This window comes from Colletotrichum paranaense (genome assembly GCF_030867605.1).
Source record: "Colletotrichum paranaense strain IMI 384185 chromosome Unknown Scaffold_14.1, whole genome shotgun sequence".
NCBI classification, from domain to species: domain Eukaryota; kingdom Fungi; phylum Ascomycota; class Sordariomycetes; order Glomerellales; family Glomerellaceae; genus Colletotrichum; species Colletotrichum paranaense.
In genome coordinates, this window is record NW_026848972.1 from 618,705 (window position 1) to 635,866 (window position 17,162).

Here is a 17,162-nt window from a genome sequence, read left to right on the forward strand (position 1 = left end):
AATGGGGAAAGACAGGTTAACTCCAGATTTTGGAAGGGTGGGCTCTCAGAGAGCCGGAATTGAAGCCCGACTACTTTTTTCAAAAAAGAAGAAAAGGAAATTCAAAGTAAAGATTTTCAAGCTCGTATATGCGGTGAACTGTGGTGCTACATACGTCCCAGAACTCAGGGACACACCAACGAGAAGCGCAACGCTTCGTGTAATAAGCAAAGACGCGCAGGAACTGTTTCCTCGACTTGCCCATCTGCAAATGTGTCGGGGCACGACGTTCAGCGAGAAGGGGGGAGAAATCAGGCAGGTTGAGTTATTTACCGGATGTACCGGAAATTACTGCATCGCGTTGGCGGACACACGAGGGATGTTACGAAGTACGGAGTATCCATACGGACTGGTAGGGAGGGGTCTCATCGGAGAAAATAAACGGAAGGAAATAAAAAGACACCAGCTGAGATTCGCGAACAGACGGGGTGCCACTGTTCGGCTCAGCCCGCCGACGTTGGAGTCGAGGAGATCCAAGCGCCGGCGCTAGAAGACTCCTTGGAGTCCTGCAGGGCGGTGGCTGGACCGGCCCGCTACTGCAATACTTTTGTTGTGGCCAGGTCTAACCATTAGCCATAAGTACCGTTCTATCTTAATGCAAACTCCCATCTGAACCTGGTCCTGATCCTCACCCATCATCGGCCCCCCACCGTCGCCCGGGCCCCTAGCAACCCCCACACCGCAAAGAAACCGTACGGCGCGGCCCCTGACGTCGAAAATCAACATCAACATCGCGAACCCGGCGGCCCTTTGGCGAAGATACCCACCGATTTCGCTGCGACCCTCATCAATCTCGCATTGGCGACTCTTTCGCTAACTCACCAATTGACCGAACAACCGACCGCGAGCGCGGGGTCCCCGCAGAGACCTCGAAACCGGGCCGCGACTCGCGCCGAGACCAGCGGGACCATCGAGCATCGGGAGAGAACCACCGACCTCCAGAACCGCATGATCACCACACACATACCAGAGACCCCGGCGTAGTCATGTCCTCGTCGCTAGCCCGCACCCGCTCCCTGCGAAAGCCAACGCAGGGCTCCTCGACCGATCTTCCCCCTACGACCGCAACCTCCGTATCCTCCTCGGCTTCAATCACGGCAGCTAGAGGCCCCGCGAGCTCGACCACAGGAGGAGCAGCAGCAGCGCCATCAGCGTCGGCGTCCACATCCCACCGCCCCGTATCCCCGAGTAGACTACCCGCGCCCCGGTCCCTCGCCGCAACACGTCCCACAACACGCACCGTCTCCGGCGTCAGCGTCGCGAGCAGTACAGCGGCGGCGGCCACAACCGCCTCCGAGGCGCCCAAGAAGAAGAGGCCGAACCCCTTATCGTCGCTGCTGAGCAGAAGCTCTTCGACGCGCCAACCAGCGTCCGTGACAACGTCGATTTCGACGAGACAAAGAGATGTGGTAGCAGGTGCTGGAGCAGGAGGAGGACTAGCTAGCTCGGGACCAATAAGCGCCCCTTTAAGCAGGACAAGCGCGCTCTCGGGCCTTACGAGGACGACTTCGACGAGGGAACCGGGACTGACACGGACGCGATATCCCGCAAACGCCTCGACGAGCAACCTCAGCTTCGTCTCGTCATCCAATGCTGCTGCAGGTAGAACCGGCGCTGGTTCCGGACCGTCGACGCCTACGACAGCGAGACCGACCACCTCGGGCGGTCTACCATCCTCGAGACGCGCCGGTGCACCAACGACGACTTCGACAGGAGCAGCAGCAACAGCGGTAGGAGCTGGGAGTCCAACAAAGGGCCACGCGCGCGCAAGGAGCGTCGCGACCCTGAACAACAGCACCGTCCTCCGACCCCCAAGCCAGACGTCGTCTACCGGGGCCACTGGCGCCGCACCGAGATCACGCCCGACGTCCCTATACGGCGCACCTCCGACGTCTTCCTACCCATCCTCAACAGCATCCACGACCACGAGACCCCGTCCCCCCTCAGCAACAGACCGCCTCTCCTCGAAACCATCCGTATCCTCCCTCTCCTCCGCAACAACCACAACATCAACGCGCACAGCCCGAGCAGGCAGCACAACAACAGCACCAACCCGCCAACCCCTAAAACAACCTCAAAAACCACCACCATCCCACCAAGCAGCAACAACAGCACCACCACACCTCGCCCGCCAACAAGCCCAACAACGACACCCCTCCCCAACCTCACCACCCAGAACCACAAAACCAGTCCTCCGCCCAGCCTTCTCGACCTTGCAACAGCACTACTCCCCCGCCAAATCCCTCGCCCCGAAACCCCTGACGGCAACCTACCTCGCCGCCCCGTCCCCGTCAAAGCTCCCCGCCAACATCGCCCTCACGGCAGAGACCTCCCGCCTCCAAACAGAGCTCCTCCAGCTCCACCTCCTCCACCGCGACCTGCCGCAGGTCACGTCCCAATGGCACGCCAGCGCCCGCTCCAAACTCGCCGCGCGCCACGCCGACCTCGCGGCCTCGGCAAGAAGCCTCGCAGCCCTCGAATCCGACGCCGCGGAGCGCCGTAACCTCGCAGCCCTAAGTAGCTGGGGAGCATCCGCCGGCAAAAGCGGCAAGGCAGTAACATCATCCCTACCGCTGGAAGACCGCATCCAGCGCCTAGACGCCCTCCTCACATCCCTCTGGTCCCTCGACGACCCAGGCGGAAAACACCACCGCCTCGTCCGCGCCTTCGAGCGCTGGGCCTCTTCCCTCGCCGACCTCGAAGCCGCCCGCGCCCGCGCAGAAGACGGCGCCGACCCCTCCGCCCTCCTAGATGACAACGCGGACGTCCGTTTCGGCGGCGGCCTCGACGCGCGGTGGAAAGACGACGCCGCGGCGTTGGTAAGGCGTCTCGAGGGGTGGGATGCGCAGCTCAGGGAGCTAGAGTATCGCGGTGATGATGACGAGGACGCGACCGCTAGTACTACTACGACACAAGCGTCGAGCTTGAAGCGCATGTTGGACGGATGCAGCAGTCTCGTCAGGGACATGCTCGACGAGCTGGCCGTCATGGAAGACATTGAGGCAGCGGCGGTACAGAGGGAGAACGAGTGGATTAAGAAGATGAACAGAGAGGGAGACGACGGCCGCGGCAGAGATACCCAGAGAGCCGGTGCCATTTGGAGAGTGATTTAAGAAGACAGGCTGTGTTCTGACCGATCCCGTATAAATGTACGTCACATACAGTGAGCCGGCAGGCCAGCAAGCGATGGTTCCCGGAGAGGCACCCTGGACAGAACAAAGGTGTCTCAGCGTCAAATTCATCGAATATCAATGTCTGTTTTGATGCTCTCTCAACGCAACTTCTGTTTTCCGCTGTTATCCACCACTTCCGCTTTCCGCTGTCATCCACCACTTCCGCTGTTGGTAATCGATTCTTCGTCCTCCATAACGATACTTTCCACACCCCATTACCTAATTGTACAAATCAAAAGTTGTTTTGTTCTGACTGCAACCTCCGGTGCTTTGCAATTTCGGCCCGCACACACCCTTCCCATCTCTGTGTGACCCATCAGATCAATGCTTCAAGCCAGGTCAAGTCGCCGCCCATGGCGAACTTCCACCATGCAACTCCTACAACGATGGCAGCCGTGCTCGTGGCCAGCATCCTGCGGACAAAAGTCAACCTGTCAGATATTGTGAGGAATAATGACAAACAAAGGAAAAGGTAATGAGAAGAACACGAGCAACCGATCCACTGTGCTATGCGAACCGGAATAGAGAGATGACCTTACGCCTTTCTCTTGCTGCCGAACAACCGGCTAAACAGTCCACCAATCCAGTCTACGAACAATACGCGGAAGAAGGCCTGGAGCCAGCCTCCTTTGCTGTCTGCGACGCTGTGTATCGAGGAAGGGGTTCCAGGACGCTCGGTCGATGCAGGCCCGCGCTTTTTGAGCTGGCCTTTGTGACCACCATCGCGGCCGGAGGTCGTTGCCTCGCCGCCGGGGCTCGAAGCAGAAGCCCTTGCCAGTTCGCCGTCCTGACTGACACTGGAGCTTGCTCTGTCTTGGGGCGGCTCAACGCGGATGGCAGGGCTCAAAGGCTCGGCGGGGCGAGTCTTAGGCGACAGATCCCTTGACTGCTTGCCGTTGGACTGGCCGTTGGCAGCAGGTGAATCTGAGCTTGACGACTCTGAGCTTTTCCTGGATTTGGAGCCTTTCATAACGACTCCCTCGTCATCATCACTCCCGGGAGATGTAAAAGCATGCGGCGTTGGCCGTACCGCGGGGCTCGGAACTCTGACCAAGCCCTCATCCTCGCGATTGGCCTCCTCGGCATTCGGAGTCTCCTTATCCTCTTCGGCGATTGATCCCAGAGAAAGGAGTGATCTGTCCGAGACCATGGAGCCGTGTGACTTTCGCGGAAGCTCCAGCCTCTTGGTGGAGCCCGGACTAGAGGGGCCAGACGAAAGGACAGCTTCATCGAAGTATTGATCAGAACTGGCCCGGCGTGTTCCATTTATAGGTGAAATGGGCGCGCCATAGAAAGCAGTCTGATCCTCGTTGCGCCCAGTCTCGACCTTGCGCACGGCATCGATGATTCCGTCCCTGTTAGAGGGCCACCGCTCGAGGGTGGGATCATTGAGGTCATACTCGTCGACATCGTACTCCACAGTGCCATGATGATCGTAGTCCTTTGGAATTTCATCTTCGTCATCAGCTGAAGGCTCGTAGGGTCCAAGAGCTTCGTGAGCGAATAAAGGTGCAGGACAGTCGTCCGAGTCCTCTTCCTTAAGATCCTATCATACTGTCAGTCATGGCTCTACAATTATGAGTCTGCCGCTTGTTTGGCACATACCTCATCAGCGTCTAGCTTCTGGGCAGAATCGGCAACCTCAGCCGCAGTGCTCGCAACTTGTTCAATCGGCGTCGAAGACAGACGCCCCCTTTCCTCGTCCTTAAGGTGCTCCACGCCCTTGGGGAGCGCTGCAAGTCTAGACATGTCGACCTCAGCGTCAAGTTTCTCGGCGGTATCAGCGACCTCTGCGGCGGTGTCCGCAACTTGGCCGATCGGGGTCGACGAAAGTCTTTGCCGCTCCTCGTCCTTGAGATAATCTTGGAGCTTTGTTTTCGGCTCAAGCTGGGCAGCAGTATGCTCTGTGGCAGCTTTTGACGCGTTCACGTCTTCGGAAGTTGAGGCGTTTTCGCTTGCAGGTTGGCTGTCGCCGTTCACACCGTTGAGTTCTTTCGACTCTTGAGACGCAGGTGCTGTCAGGAGGTTGTTACGATTGCCAGATCCGTCGGTGACTGTAGATTACCTCCCTGTTAGACGAGCTTGCTGAAAACGCAGCATTGCGCAACTTGGGGGCAAACATACCTATAGCTGCAGTCTCGTTAAGAACCCACCAGTCCCCTAGACCAACACGGAACTTGTACTCGATCTGCGTGTTTGGCCGAACTTCAATGTTCTTGTAGAACGTGTGTTCTCCACCATCTTCGGTGGTGAAGTCCATCTCCTGGGGCTCCCATTTTGGATTTGAGAAGGAGCCGGCGACAAAGATGGGAGGCTGCGTCCCGGGCTGCTTGTAGGTGATGGTCACGGAAACCATTGTCGACGACGGCCTCCGCGGCGAAGTAGGTTGAAGTTGGGTAGCTTAACTCTCGTCGTCACTCGGCCAACTCAATCGCACAAGGACGAGCGTTTGAAAAGGTGGATTCTCTTCGTCGGCTGCCCTTCTATCACGGATCAAGTCAGCACAGGTAAGAGAAACCTTTCGGGAAGGAAAACTCGATGAAAATGGCAGAGAAGGAAGCCGTTCCCTTGGAACCCACAGCGAGGGTGGCGGGTTGAGATGGGCAACAACGCTGACGAATGCGGCTGTCTCTGGGCGATACCTTAAAATGCGGCGCTAGTCGTAGGAAGAAAGAAGGCGTCAAAGGTGATGGGAATGACTTTTGGTGAAGGAAAAAAGAAATGGAAGAACACCAAAGGGTGCGAGACAATTCTACGGGAGGAATCTGGAGTGTGGAGTCTCCGGATGAGTGTTTCACGCAACGACGCCAACGAGGAAGATTCGGGGGCTGCGTATTTTGTGTGAGTGAAACGGCTTTGAGGGAACGAGCTGATTGGGGTTTGGAAGAGTACGAGGTGAATGGGGTAGAGCTTACTGCAGCAAGGCCATACGGAGGCCGAAGGAGAAACGTAACGTGCAGATGCTTCGAGCTGGGTGAGAGGAGCTCAGACAGCAGAGAGATCAAGAAGCCGATACCTTGTTCTGGGTGAGGTGGGTGGGAGGTGCAGCAGCTCAGAACAGGGAAGCTGCGGCACAGGAGGGGTTCATTGCATGATTATTCCGTATGTCGTATGTGCCATGTCAAAGGTTGGGGTGTGCCGGCCGGAGAGGAAGGAGACTGGGAAAGAGGTTGGGAAGGACGAGGTCATGGAGGAGGCTAATTGCTATCTAAGCCTTCTAAGGTGGTAGGAAAAGTTGAGGCAAAGCACTTGCTCACTTTCAGCTTCCTTACTTGCCCGAGTTGGAATGCAATCTGGTTTGCGACCTGCAGTCGGGTACTTTGTTTGCCATGGCTTCCAACGCTATGAGAAATAAGACCCAGACTTGTCAGCAATTGAGCTGGATTGCACCATCTATTTTGTATGGCACATGGCGATTGCTGGTTCCTGATGAGACGAGAATGGACCATAGAAGTAGGAACCCGTGCTGAGGCATGAGATGAGATCGCCGCTTCCTCTCTTTCACCAACATTACCCATTCCTCCCCCGTTTGATCCAAGTTTTGTTGGCGGTTTAGCTCCCGACGCAACGCTCAATGCGCGACCTGAAGCTCCCGCAAATCATTGCCCCAGCAAAAAGTAGCGGTTATCAGCACCGCAGTCAATGGCCACCCAGCTGCTCCATCTCAGCGCCGGCATGCTTTGTGCGTCATCATCCCTGATGCATCCCGAGAGCAGGGGAGTCGCTGGGACATGACCATTGGCTATGTTTGCTTCCGTTTCCAAAGTATCGGAGACTTTCTACCACCGCACGAGCCATGCAGCTCCACAGTCGCTGGGCTAAGGTAAGCTGATCGTGGGTCCCAGTGGATGAAGTTGGAACTGGAGGGCCTGGCCCAGACCGGGACGGCAACTTCAGACATTGAGCTAACAGCCACCTCCATCATGCCAAACAAGCTCCGTGGAATGGGTATTTCTCTGGCAATCAGCTACAATTCCATCTCAAATGTTTATTTATCAACGAAGTCGCAGCCTACGAAACCTACGCAGTACACATCAACACTATAGACCTTTTATCTCAGCACCACTGCCTTGAGATCCATACGCAGGCGTGGTGGATGAGGTGGTCGCGTGCAAAACTCCAAACTAACGTCTCCTGTCCAAAGGCTAGACAAGTGAGGAAGGGTAGATGCTGCAGAGGTTTCGAATGTCATCAAGCTCAGCGAGAGCGGGGACCAGCTCCCCATGTCTCAGTCATCTGGAAATTTTCAAAAACCAGCATGATAGCACTCAAGATGCTTGAGAAGCGTCCCTGGATGAGTTCAGACGCTCAATTGGCCGTATCTCATCCAGCATCTAGAACCTTGACGCTTGTGCTGTTAAAAAAAGGTGGGAAACTCAACCGTGATCAGAAATGGCGGGGCTTCCATTTCCCCCATCCTCAGCACCGGCGTATTTTCTGCCGAAAGCGGTGAGATTCTTGGCCAATGACGTGATACTGCGATAAGGATTTCTTATCGCAGCTCTACCCCTAGCGCACTGTCACTAGGTAAGGTAGGTGTGCTCGACATGTGGTTGCCGTGTGCCTTAGCGGCTGCTTCCAGAAAAATCCACCTTCCACAAAAAACATCGTCAACCAGAACTGCATGAATTGCAACGTCGCAACAGATCCAGTCTAATCCAGGAACTGTCTATGCAACTTCTGAGCGCTTAATTTATTTCTCGGCATCCACAACAAATCATTCACGACCCCGATAACACCCCCGTTCCTTACGTTTTTCTGATTTCGCAGTCTCTATTATTCTCTCTAGCCCATCATGTCTGCCCCTCCTCAACTGATCCACATCAAGAGGAAGCGGGGCGATGAAGATGCTCCGGTCACCTACCTTCGTACGACCGCTCTTCCTTTTTACAATCAACGGACGGACAAATTAATAGGAGACAGAACTCGAGCCGGGATCCAAACGACATCTAGCCGGCAGCAGCTGGGTCTATCAGAGGCGCCTCGCCAAAGCCAGCGCAAGATCCGCTGCCGCTGCCGCCGCAGCACAGCACCCATCGCAACCCTCCATACCGGTCATCCAGACGTCGAAGCCCGGTGACGAGATCTCGAGCCCGCATCGCCCACCTCACTCGAGCAGCCATGCTCTTCCGACAGGAAAGGCACCGGCAGTGGCGCCGCCGCCACGGACCCAGCTCGATGCACAGAAGCCCCTGCCGCAGACCGCTTCCGATCCGCAACGCCCTCAGAACCCGGCCACCGAGCCGAGACGATTCCACATGTCCAGGTCGGCCATGAGTTCGCCTGGGGGCAGCACTATACTCAAGGCCGGTGGTGTCTCCAAGCGGGGACGCTACGGGACAGCCGTGTTCGTGGAGCGGGGGAAGAAGAAGAGCGCACGCCGGGTCGCCACGGCGTCTGGCGGCACCACACCGACGACGATGACCACGGAGGGTCTGCCAGCTGATGTTGAGATGAAGGAGGACCACAAGCCGGCGCCTAAGAAGCCACTTGCCAAACGCCCCCCTCCCTCGCGTGCGGCCTCCGAGGCGACGACAGGGCCGGAGACGCCTAGCGGAGAGCCGCAGCGCAAGCCCATGCCCGGCGCGGCTCCCACGCAGGATATGAGCAAGATCGCGGCCGACATGGACCAATGGGTTCTCCACGAGATCGGGCTGAATCTCCAGGCTATGGAGCAGCAGCCGCCGCGCTCGCAGTCCGCCTTTTCGTCGCCTTCACGCTTCAAGCCCAAGGCGCCAGCCAAACGCTTTGCCGAGCGCCACCCGGAAATGGTCAAGAAGCTCAATGGCGGCGACGAAGCCATGACGGAGGCGAGCGAAGACGACGACGAGAGCGACGACGACTACGTTATTGAGGTGTACGAGCTCGCGCCTTCGAAGCCGGTGCTGGCGGAGATTCCGCCCGAGCAGATTGGTGTGCTCAGGTTCGATTCGCAAGAGGATTTGGAACTGTTTTACGGTAACGAGGACGACGATTCGGATCTTGACGATGATGAAGACGAGAATGGTAAGTCTGTGGACCGAACAAAGCTCTGTCTCTCATTTACTGACATGAATGTGCACATAGCCGAGAATCACTACACGGCGGATTACCCCGAAGATGAGGTCGATTCCGAGGACGAGTACGATCGCCACGCCTACTTGTTCCGCAACGCCAATGCCTCGGATGAGGAGGAGTTTGACACCCGCGATCCGTACGAGGACGAGGACGACGATATGTACGTCATGGAGGGTGATGAGCGGCGGGACGAGGACGACGTCTTTCAGGACAAGATTCGGCGTTACATTCGCCAGCACGGCGACATGTAAAAGCACGGCGACCGGTAAAGTGTCCGACCTAATTACTGGGTGGATTAGCCTCTGAACTTTTTCGAGAATAATACCAAAAGGGTAGCTTTCAATATTCAGTCTATGTTCACACTACTGCGTGAAAAGCTAAATGAGGTTATGGCTCCGATGACATTTGTACTGAGGAAATGTGTGGTGTGTGTGCAATTGAAGTAGCCTATGTATCCAACCTTGAAGTGGAGTTAAGAGAGAGTGCTTCTCCTTCACGTAAATACAAGAGGTAAATTTCTCGATTCCACATCCCAAGGCCCCCTTGAAATAGGTCAATATCTCCTCCGAACCCAGATTCCCATCTAATACTCCAGCTGTAAAATAAAAAAAAAAATAAGTACAGAATATGCTGCATAAAAGCGCCTTTGCTGATGCGAGACGCCGGGTTTCAATTCCGTTCCACGGGCTTGAAGATGATGCTGCATCCCAGATCTAGTAATGGAAGTTAAGAGTGTTTGCTGTCTCTTGTGTGTGTGTGTGTGATGGCTCCAGAACGCCAAGTAAATATGTGACCCATGTGACGAAGAAATCGTCGGAAAGAATGTGGCTGGAAAGACAGACTTCTTCCCCAAGTGAGACTTCAGGGTCTCACTTACACGATCACGAGCTGAAGAATTGTCTCCCACTACATAATCGTGCACGCCCCGACGGTTCGACCCCGCCTCCGACCGCCGTTACCGCCCTCCTCCTCGTCGGCATGCAACATTTGCGCCTCCCTCGCTCTTCGTCTGCGCCGGCGGTGACCGGCGCCCGTGGTCCCGGCTTCCTCGCTCGCCTGCATGTAATCGGCCCACCGGTGCTCGAGGCGGTTGGCGGCAGCGAGGTCCCCGCGGAGCACGCGCTTCATGTGCTCGTCGACAGTCATCTGGAACTTGTAAAAGCACTTGAGGCCAATGGCCTCGGACGCGTAGGCGAACTTGCCAATCTCGGCCATGGACGGCTTGGACTGCGCGTTGCGGAAGAGGACCTCGCGGATGCCGGTCCAGGTGACGTTTTGGCAGTCGTAGACGACCATGTGCAGGCCGACCTTGGGTTTTGGCTTGACGGCGTTGCTCTGGGAGCGGTTGCTCACCATGAAGGCCGCCTCGGCGAGGACAAGGTCGCTGATGCGGGTGTTGTCGAGATCGATAGCCCGGAGGCTGACGCAGTTCTTGACGATGGGGAGGACGCCGCTGTCGCCGAGGTTCTCGCAGTAGCTGATGGAGAGGTGCTCCAGCCACGGCGCGCAGGGTGCCTTAGCCAGGTGTTCTGAGAAGAGGGCGTTTGTGAGGTCGGAGAGGTCTTCGAGCTCAATGTGTGTGAGGCGCGGAGTCGATGCGAAGATTGGCTCCAGCGCGGCGTCCGTGAGGGCGGTGCAGCCGGACAGGCGCAGGCCCTGGAGTTCCGGGACGTTGTATCCCAGAGCCTTGACGCCCTGGGAAGTCAGACGGGCGCAGCGGCTGAGGTCGAGATGACGCCATTTCCTCGGGGGAACGATCGGTCGGTCGGTGAGGATATCGATTTCGGGGTCTTCGCCGTGAACCATAACCTTGAGCGCGCGGTCGTTGAGCTCGGCACAGCCGTTCAGAACCAGTCTTTCCAGCCTGTTCGTCTTGTATATCGTTTCGGCGACCTCGAGATTGTCGAATCCTCTGACCTCTCCCGCTCTCAAATCCTTCAACCTCGGACACCCTTCGATTACTGCCTTGATACCTCTCGCGTCCATATGTACGCACCATGAGACGTTGAACATCTCCAGCTGCGGACATGACTCGGCAATGATTTTGCACGACATGTTGGTAACCGCTGTCAAACCAGTCAAATTGAGCTGAGCGAGCTTATCGTTCGTTCTCAACAGGCTGTGTAACGTGTTGCGCTGGAAGTTGCGGCATCCCTCGAGCGTCGCGTTGACTAAGTTCTTGCAGGCCTTGACGACTACCTCGGCCCTCTTATAGTGTTCGACCTGAACGCAGCCCCTGAGGTTGAGGTCCTTGATGAAGGGCCCAGCGGCTACGATGATTCTTGCAAGAGATTCGGCAGGGATGATTTGGTAAAATTCCGTGGCGTCAAAAGACGTCCAAAGCTGCCCATCAAAGCAGATCTTGTGGAAAGTCTTGCTAACTCGTGAAGCTCGTACAAGCTGTTTGGGTGATAGATAGGAGAAGATGTGCACGCGCATCTCGTGTGGCATGTTCTCCCAGAAGTTGAAGCCACGCTTGGGAACCGCGGGGTTGGCAACCTGGGCTTTATTCGTCGTCCTTAAATCGGATGGGAGTCCAATGGTTTGGGCTCCCGGTGATTGCGTAGTGGGGAAGACATTGTCGACCCGGCGAATAGCAAGTCGACCATCAATGCCTACGAACTGAATGATTTCGCTAGATGGTGTTCCTGGAACGGAAGATGAGGCACTGGCATAGCCTGATGCTGTTGCGCCTGCGGGGAAATAAGAGTCTCCAGTGAACGAGGTCCCTGCGGTTGAGGGTCCTGCCAAGCTCACGCAGGAAACGTTCCCCCTCGGACGTTGAGGATTGCTGTGTGATCTAGTGCGGCCACTCCTCGCCAACGAAGGCGTGGACGACATTCGTTGCACACCACAGAGCACGCGGTGCCGGCCTTTGGCTTTTCCTGAGGGATTTGAAAGGCCTGGGCCTTGCTCATCAACGACTTCCATAGGAGCCGGACCGGCGGGGATTTCGATGTCAGCCATAGCGAAGACTTGACCAAGTGAGATAGCTGGTTGAAGGACAAAACGCCTCTAGACAAGGAACAGAAGACGTCGAATAATGCTGTAATTTTTTGCCCCAGTCAAACTGCGACCGAGTCCGTTTTCTCAAAGTTGCGCAATTTCTCCCAGTATCGTCTTTGTTGGCGAGGTTAGGTAGCGCGGGGCAGTGAAGCTGAGCTCGGTGGTCCACGTCTTAGTCCCGGTGAGTTGAGAAAAGGCTCGGAACGGTCGGCGGATGGTCCTATTTCATATTCGACGTCGCAAGAGATGATCGCAGGCACACAGAGAAACAGACGAAAGACAGGCCAAGTCTCTAGGAAGACGGATGAGACATGAAGCGCGAGTAATCGGGGAGAGGTTATGGTCTTGAAGGCTGTCGGCTCTCTTAGAAGGGGGGTCAGGATGGAGGGGTGGCCAGGGTCCAGGGATTTTTGGTGGAGATCTGCTATCTGAACGGGTGTGAGCCGGCTATCGATAATGGAGGTCAGCCGGTGCAGGTAGCGGGTGGTGGAGCCTCAGAAGGCTGGAGGAAGGGGTCCTTACGGGTTGGGGCGGAGCACATGGCACACCGAAGACTCAAGATATCATGGCCTCTGATTCCTGTGTGGAAGGTCACACGAGCAGGATGTGTCTGGGACACGAACAAGGCTGCGAAGAGTGAGAGAGGGGATGGTGAGAGGGTGGCAGTTGAAGAAGAAGAGAAGAGGTCGGCGGATGGGGGGGCTAAAAGAGAAAGAACAAGAGAAAAGTTGTCGAGTCGAGCGGAAACAAAACCACTCACACATGGAACGACCGACACAATACCTTACTGTGGTAGACCGCACCGAAGGCCGGGTAAGGGGAGTAAGTAGAAGCTTAAAACGCGCTCTGGACGGAAGCACAAAACGGCCCTCACACCCCCCAATCCCATCCCATCCCATCCCATCCCACCATCCATCCCCTTTGTGTCGGCGAAACAAGGACCCTCCTTATCGATGGACACCGATGGGTCCCGGGTTCGCCATACATAATGCCCATCACTCACACCAACGGGTCAGTCTGACGGTCGACAGTGCTCGTAAATGCCTCCAGGGCCAAGGGTCTGAAGATGGCCACTGGCGATGTTCTCGTGTCTCTCTACCTTGCTTTGCTATGCACATACAGCAGGCTGTTCGGGATTTCGGCTGCTTGGAGCCAAGACTTGGGAAACAAAGTCCCCGCCGAAACGGATGGAGCTGGCTGGGAGATTCTCACCTGCCTTTCTAGCCGGATCCAATAGCTCTGCATAGCTGGGGGAAAGGCATGGCGGCGGAAAAGAGTCTGGAAGCAGAAGCTACCGCCAGTACGAGCAAAGAGGCACAGTGAGGGCCAGGCCAGACCAGAGGAGGCAAAAAAAAAACCCCCAGGCAAGACATGGGAACTCAGAGAAGTCGACAGTAGCGGCCGAAACGTAAGAAAGATACCTCTGCCGTGAGGTATCCACATGGTGCATCGTGCGGGGCCCGTGGTCCGGCGCAAAGAGCGGGCAGGTGGGGGAAGGACGAGGGGGGAAGAAGGAGGGGTCCGCCCGGAGTGCAGACAGGAAAGCCCTCTCCTTCCTCGATGTTACCCTCTCCAATCGTTACGGCTGATGGTGAATAAAAATGGATCACAGAAGATCCTGGCTCCACTTTACACAGCCATTCAGACCGCTGCTGATTGACACCGCACTTGCCCCCCCAAGACCCCCAAGAGGCGGGAGCGAGAGCATGACATGAGCACTTGTCCAAGTCACCTTCTTCCTTTTCGTGGCACCATCACCATCCCTCATCCCGCCATTCTTTCAGTCAACTGACGTGCAATCCGACGAGACAAATTCCCAGAAGCAATCTATCTGCCTTATCATCACCGCCAGGTCATGGTACGTCAGGCACAACACGGCTCGTCGACCATACCTCGTTCATGCTCCGAAAAAGACACACTATGTCCTGCTGCATTCAGCAACATATCGCAGGGTCCTCCGCCTCTTGAGGGTCTACAATAAGCAGGGACCTGAACACCAGATCTGCAGGACGAATCCTGAGCCGTACCCAACAGTCTCTAGCTCGCTAGCGTGTTGGCTGGACCCTTGAACTCTTGAACGCACTTGGTGTGGTGTATCTGAACTGACTAGCAAGTTGCAGCACGGCTTCGCCGTTTCTATCATCGCTCATTGGAGGAACTTGCTCCTTAGTTCTCCAACCGCCATCGCCCTCGCCGGGACGTTCAAGGCGTCTTTCCGCTCACTGTCTGCACGGCCGCGGCGCCGTCTCTCGAGCCTGTCAGAGCATTCCCACAGTCCTTCCTGGGACCACTTGCGTTGCGGATACTTTTGTCTCTTCTCCATCTGAAGTCGTTGTTGGGAATAAGTTGCCGATTGTCCGACTCGGGGAAACAACTGCACTCGAAACTGGCGGGAGCGAACTGACTCGTCAAGATACAAGGTCAAATAAGGTACGGATATGCCAAGCTCAGATTTGGCAGGACGTTTTTGTTTCTGATCGATTTCGGTCAAGGAACATGTGGTTGGGTGCGAGGCAAGCACCTGGGTCGGTTGCTGCTCTTAGATACCTTTCCTCGTGCCAAAGCTGACATGGAGCATGTCTTTGGTGTCCCAGCCTCCCCGCAGACGGCATTCGATCCGACTTTTGCCTGTCGGAGGAGAATGCCATGTTGGCAGCCGAACCCCGTCTTTTTCTCTCTCCCTCGCTCTTTGCCGTGGCTGCATCCGAACAACCTTAGACGGGGAACATTCTCTGGAACCCGAATTCGGAGGTTTTAGCGGGGCTAGCACTCCCGCTCCACGTTTACGAGAGACACGGTGACAATCGGATCTGTCTTCAGGATCCTTTCTTTCTGAAGATCCTCGCCACGGCTCTTTCGAGAGCTCCAAGAAAGCCGTGCGGCTGGTAGGTAGCTGCTTAAGAGGCAAGCGCTGCAAATCTTCCGCCATGATCGGTCCGGATTCTGACCCGTCAGTGGGACCAGCACTGTTCGTCTGAAGCTTGGCCGAAGCTGACATCGCCGCGCTTTGTTTGGAAGGCACATGTTCTTCTTTCTAGCTGGTTGATTTTGCAGTCTTGGCAGGGTCGCGAGTCTTTGGCAGATCTGCATTCAGATCCGCCATGGCAATCTGATACTACGATCCTGAACACGTTCACGAGTTTTCCACGCCCTAGCCCCGTTTTGTCAATGCAGCGGCTCTAGCACCACTAGACACGCATTCGCTTGGTCGCCTGATGCAGCTCAACCCGAAAATCGGAATTCTGCGTACCGTCATGACATATCATGCGACCCGGGTACGAGATAAGAACGTAGCAAGCGGTGAGCCACGCGACACCTCGTCGCAGACTCTAGTTATCTAAGAAGATCGCAAAGTATGCCCTAGTACAGAGAGAACGCTCTTCTCATGCCGCTCTCTTGTCTCGGTACCCTCCACAAGATACGACTCTACCGCTCATCGACTCCTTGCCAAGTGATCTCCATTATGTAGTCTGGTGACCGGCTGTCTCAAACCCCATCCGTACAAGAGCTACACTTTGAGGCAGATTGACAGTTTCTCGGCTACGCAAATCGCGAATTTGTCAAACTAAACGGACAATGCTTCGTTGCCTTGGATGCGACAGAGACAAATCGCATCCGCTCACCCATACCTGGATAGCGAGTGTCACAGCTTTGATGCAGAACCCGAGCCGTAGGTCGGTCGTGCACTTACTTTCTCAGCTTACCTTGCCTCGGGACGAAAGGAAAGTTTTACTACTAGCTGCTGTGGTCAATATAAACCACGTGCTGCTCATGTACTTAAGGTACCTTACGATTGCCGATAGCTTCCGATAAGATAACAGGTACGCATGTGTTCTGGACCGGCCGCCAAAGGTACCAGGAGCTTAGGTAGGTATGTAGAGCAGCCCATCGGTAATATGTTCCGGTAACTTGGTTACAACGGGAAACGACCTCGAACCCTGCTAATATCTTGGCAGATAATGCCAGCTCGTTCACTTGATTTCCGACTCTCCCGCGGCGTCGTCAAGGTTGTGTAGACTTGTTGGTGGTACATGCGAGACCGAGAAGGAGACTAAAGAAAGTCGCTGTGCTGTCATAGCAAGCTCGATAGGATTGGAATTCTTCGATTCCAGCAAAGAGAACGCCAAATGCGGGGTTGCCGGCAAGCCTGGAAAGCGACTATGTCGCCGAAATTCTCGTCAACAAACTGCGCGTGTTGCTCACCTAGCTATCGTGCCAATCACGATTCACTGAGACCACAACCTACCTAAAGTAACAAGAGGATCAATGAGTTGCCGTCACGATTCCAGCAATGCTGCGTTCGCAAATGACATTATCCAACCAGTCAAGACCATGGCCTTGTCTCTGTTCGTACCTTGAGCCTACTTTCCGTAAAGACGGAAGTACGGCTCAAGCATAGACAAAGATAACTTGGGGAAGGGCACTGACGAGGCGCCGCTTATTCATTGACTCAGAATTGTCCTGATCCAAACGGCCAGCTTGCCAATGTTTTCCTTCCTGGTTTTGCTCAGAGACGGGTGAGCAAGACCTGATAATGTCAGGGAGGCACATCGACTGCTCAGTCGCTCTGACGGGGTTGTTTGCAACGATCCCGACTCTCTTATTTCCGGCTTTTGCGGTTCGAATCGATGGTGTTGGTGAAGAGGCTCACAGATACCTCAATTGGAGAACACGCTACTCTGTGCTTGATATGTAAAGCATGGTAGATGACAACTTGGGTCTGGGCAGTTAGCAGGAGGTTGCGTTGCCACTGATGCTACGCCTTGAAAAGAGATATCTACAGGGATTTGCCCCGTTGTTCTGGTGGTTGGTGGGCGGACGACGGAATGTGTGTTTTTTCATCGTCGGCAGCTATTAGCTGGCTTATCTTTTCCCTGCTCGTCCGTT

The 17,162-nt window shown here is 55.6% G+C and overlaps 6 protein-coding genes across 6 annotated transcripts; 2 read left to right on the forward strand and 4 right to left on the reverse strand.

Moving 5' to 3' along the window:
* Nucleotides 1-1,025: 1,025 nt before the first annotated feature.
* On the forward strand, nt 1,026-3,152 carry CPAR01_14055 (uncharacterized protein; the record flags this gene model as incomplete). Its single annotated transcript, XM_060498307.1, has 1 exon — nt 1,026-3,152. One exon carries the CDS (start codon nt 1,026-1,028, stop codon nt 3,150-3,152), a length of 2,127 nt encoding a protein of 708 aa, XP_060343041.1.
* Nucleotides 3,153-3,528: 376 nt separating this feature from the next.
* On the reverse strand, nt 3,529-5,568 carry CPAR01_14056 (uncharacterized protein; the record flags this gene model as incomplete). The annotated part of the gene is made up of 4 exons (XM_060498308.1): nt 3,529-3,643; nt 3,752-4,758; nt 4,818-5,266; nt 5,337-5,568. The coding sequence occupies 4 exons, from the start codon at nt 5,566-5,568 to the stop codon at nt 3,529-3,531; spliced, it is 1,803 nt and encodes a 600-aa protein (XP_060343042.1).
* A 2,439-nt stretch (nt 5,569-8,007) lies between these two features.
* On the forward strand, nt 8,008-9,520 carry CPAR01_14057 (uncharacterized protein; the record flags this gene model as incomplete). The annotated part of the gene is made up of 3 exons (XM_060498309.1): nt 8,008-8,080; nt 8,136-9,218; nt 9,279-9,520. The coding sequence occupies 3 exons, from the start codon at nt 8,008-8,010 to the stop codon at nt 9,518-9,520; spliced, it is 1,398 nt and encodes a 465-aa protein (XP_060343043.1).
* A 655-nt stretch (nt 9,521-10,175) lies between these two features.
* On the reverse strand, nt 10,176-12,236 carry CPAR01_14058 (F-box domain-containing protein; the record flags this gene model as incomplete). Its single annotated transcript, XM_060498310.1, has 1 exon — nt 10,176-12,236. The coding sequence occupies one exon, from the start codon at nt 12,234-12,236 to the stop codon at nt 10,176-10,178; it is 2,061 nt and encodes a 686-aa protein (XP_060343044.1).
* A 1,134-nt stretch (nt 12,237-13,370) lies between these two features.
* On the reverse strand, nt 13,371-13,718 carry CPAR01_14059 (uncharacterized protein; the record flags this gene model as incomplete). The annotated part of the gene is made up of 1 exon (XM_060498311.1): nt 13,371-13,718. The coding sequence occupies one exon, from the start codon at nt 13,716-13,718 to the stop codon at nt 13,371-13,373; it is 348 nt and encodes a 115-aa protein (XP_060343045.1).
* Nucleotides 13,719-14,814: 1,096 nt separating this feature from the next.
* On the reverse strand, nt 14,815-15,273 carry CPAR01_14060 (uncharacterized protein; the record flags this gene model as incomplete). The annotated part of the gene is made up of 1 exon (XM_060498312.1): nt 14,815-15,273. One exon carries the CDS (start codon nt 15,271-15,273, stop codon nt 14,815-14,817), a length of 459 nt encoding a protein of 152 aa, XP_060343046.1.
* Nucleotides 15,274-17,162: the final 1,889 nt, after the last annotated feature.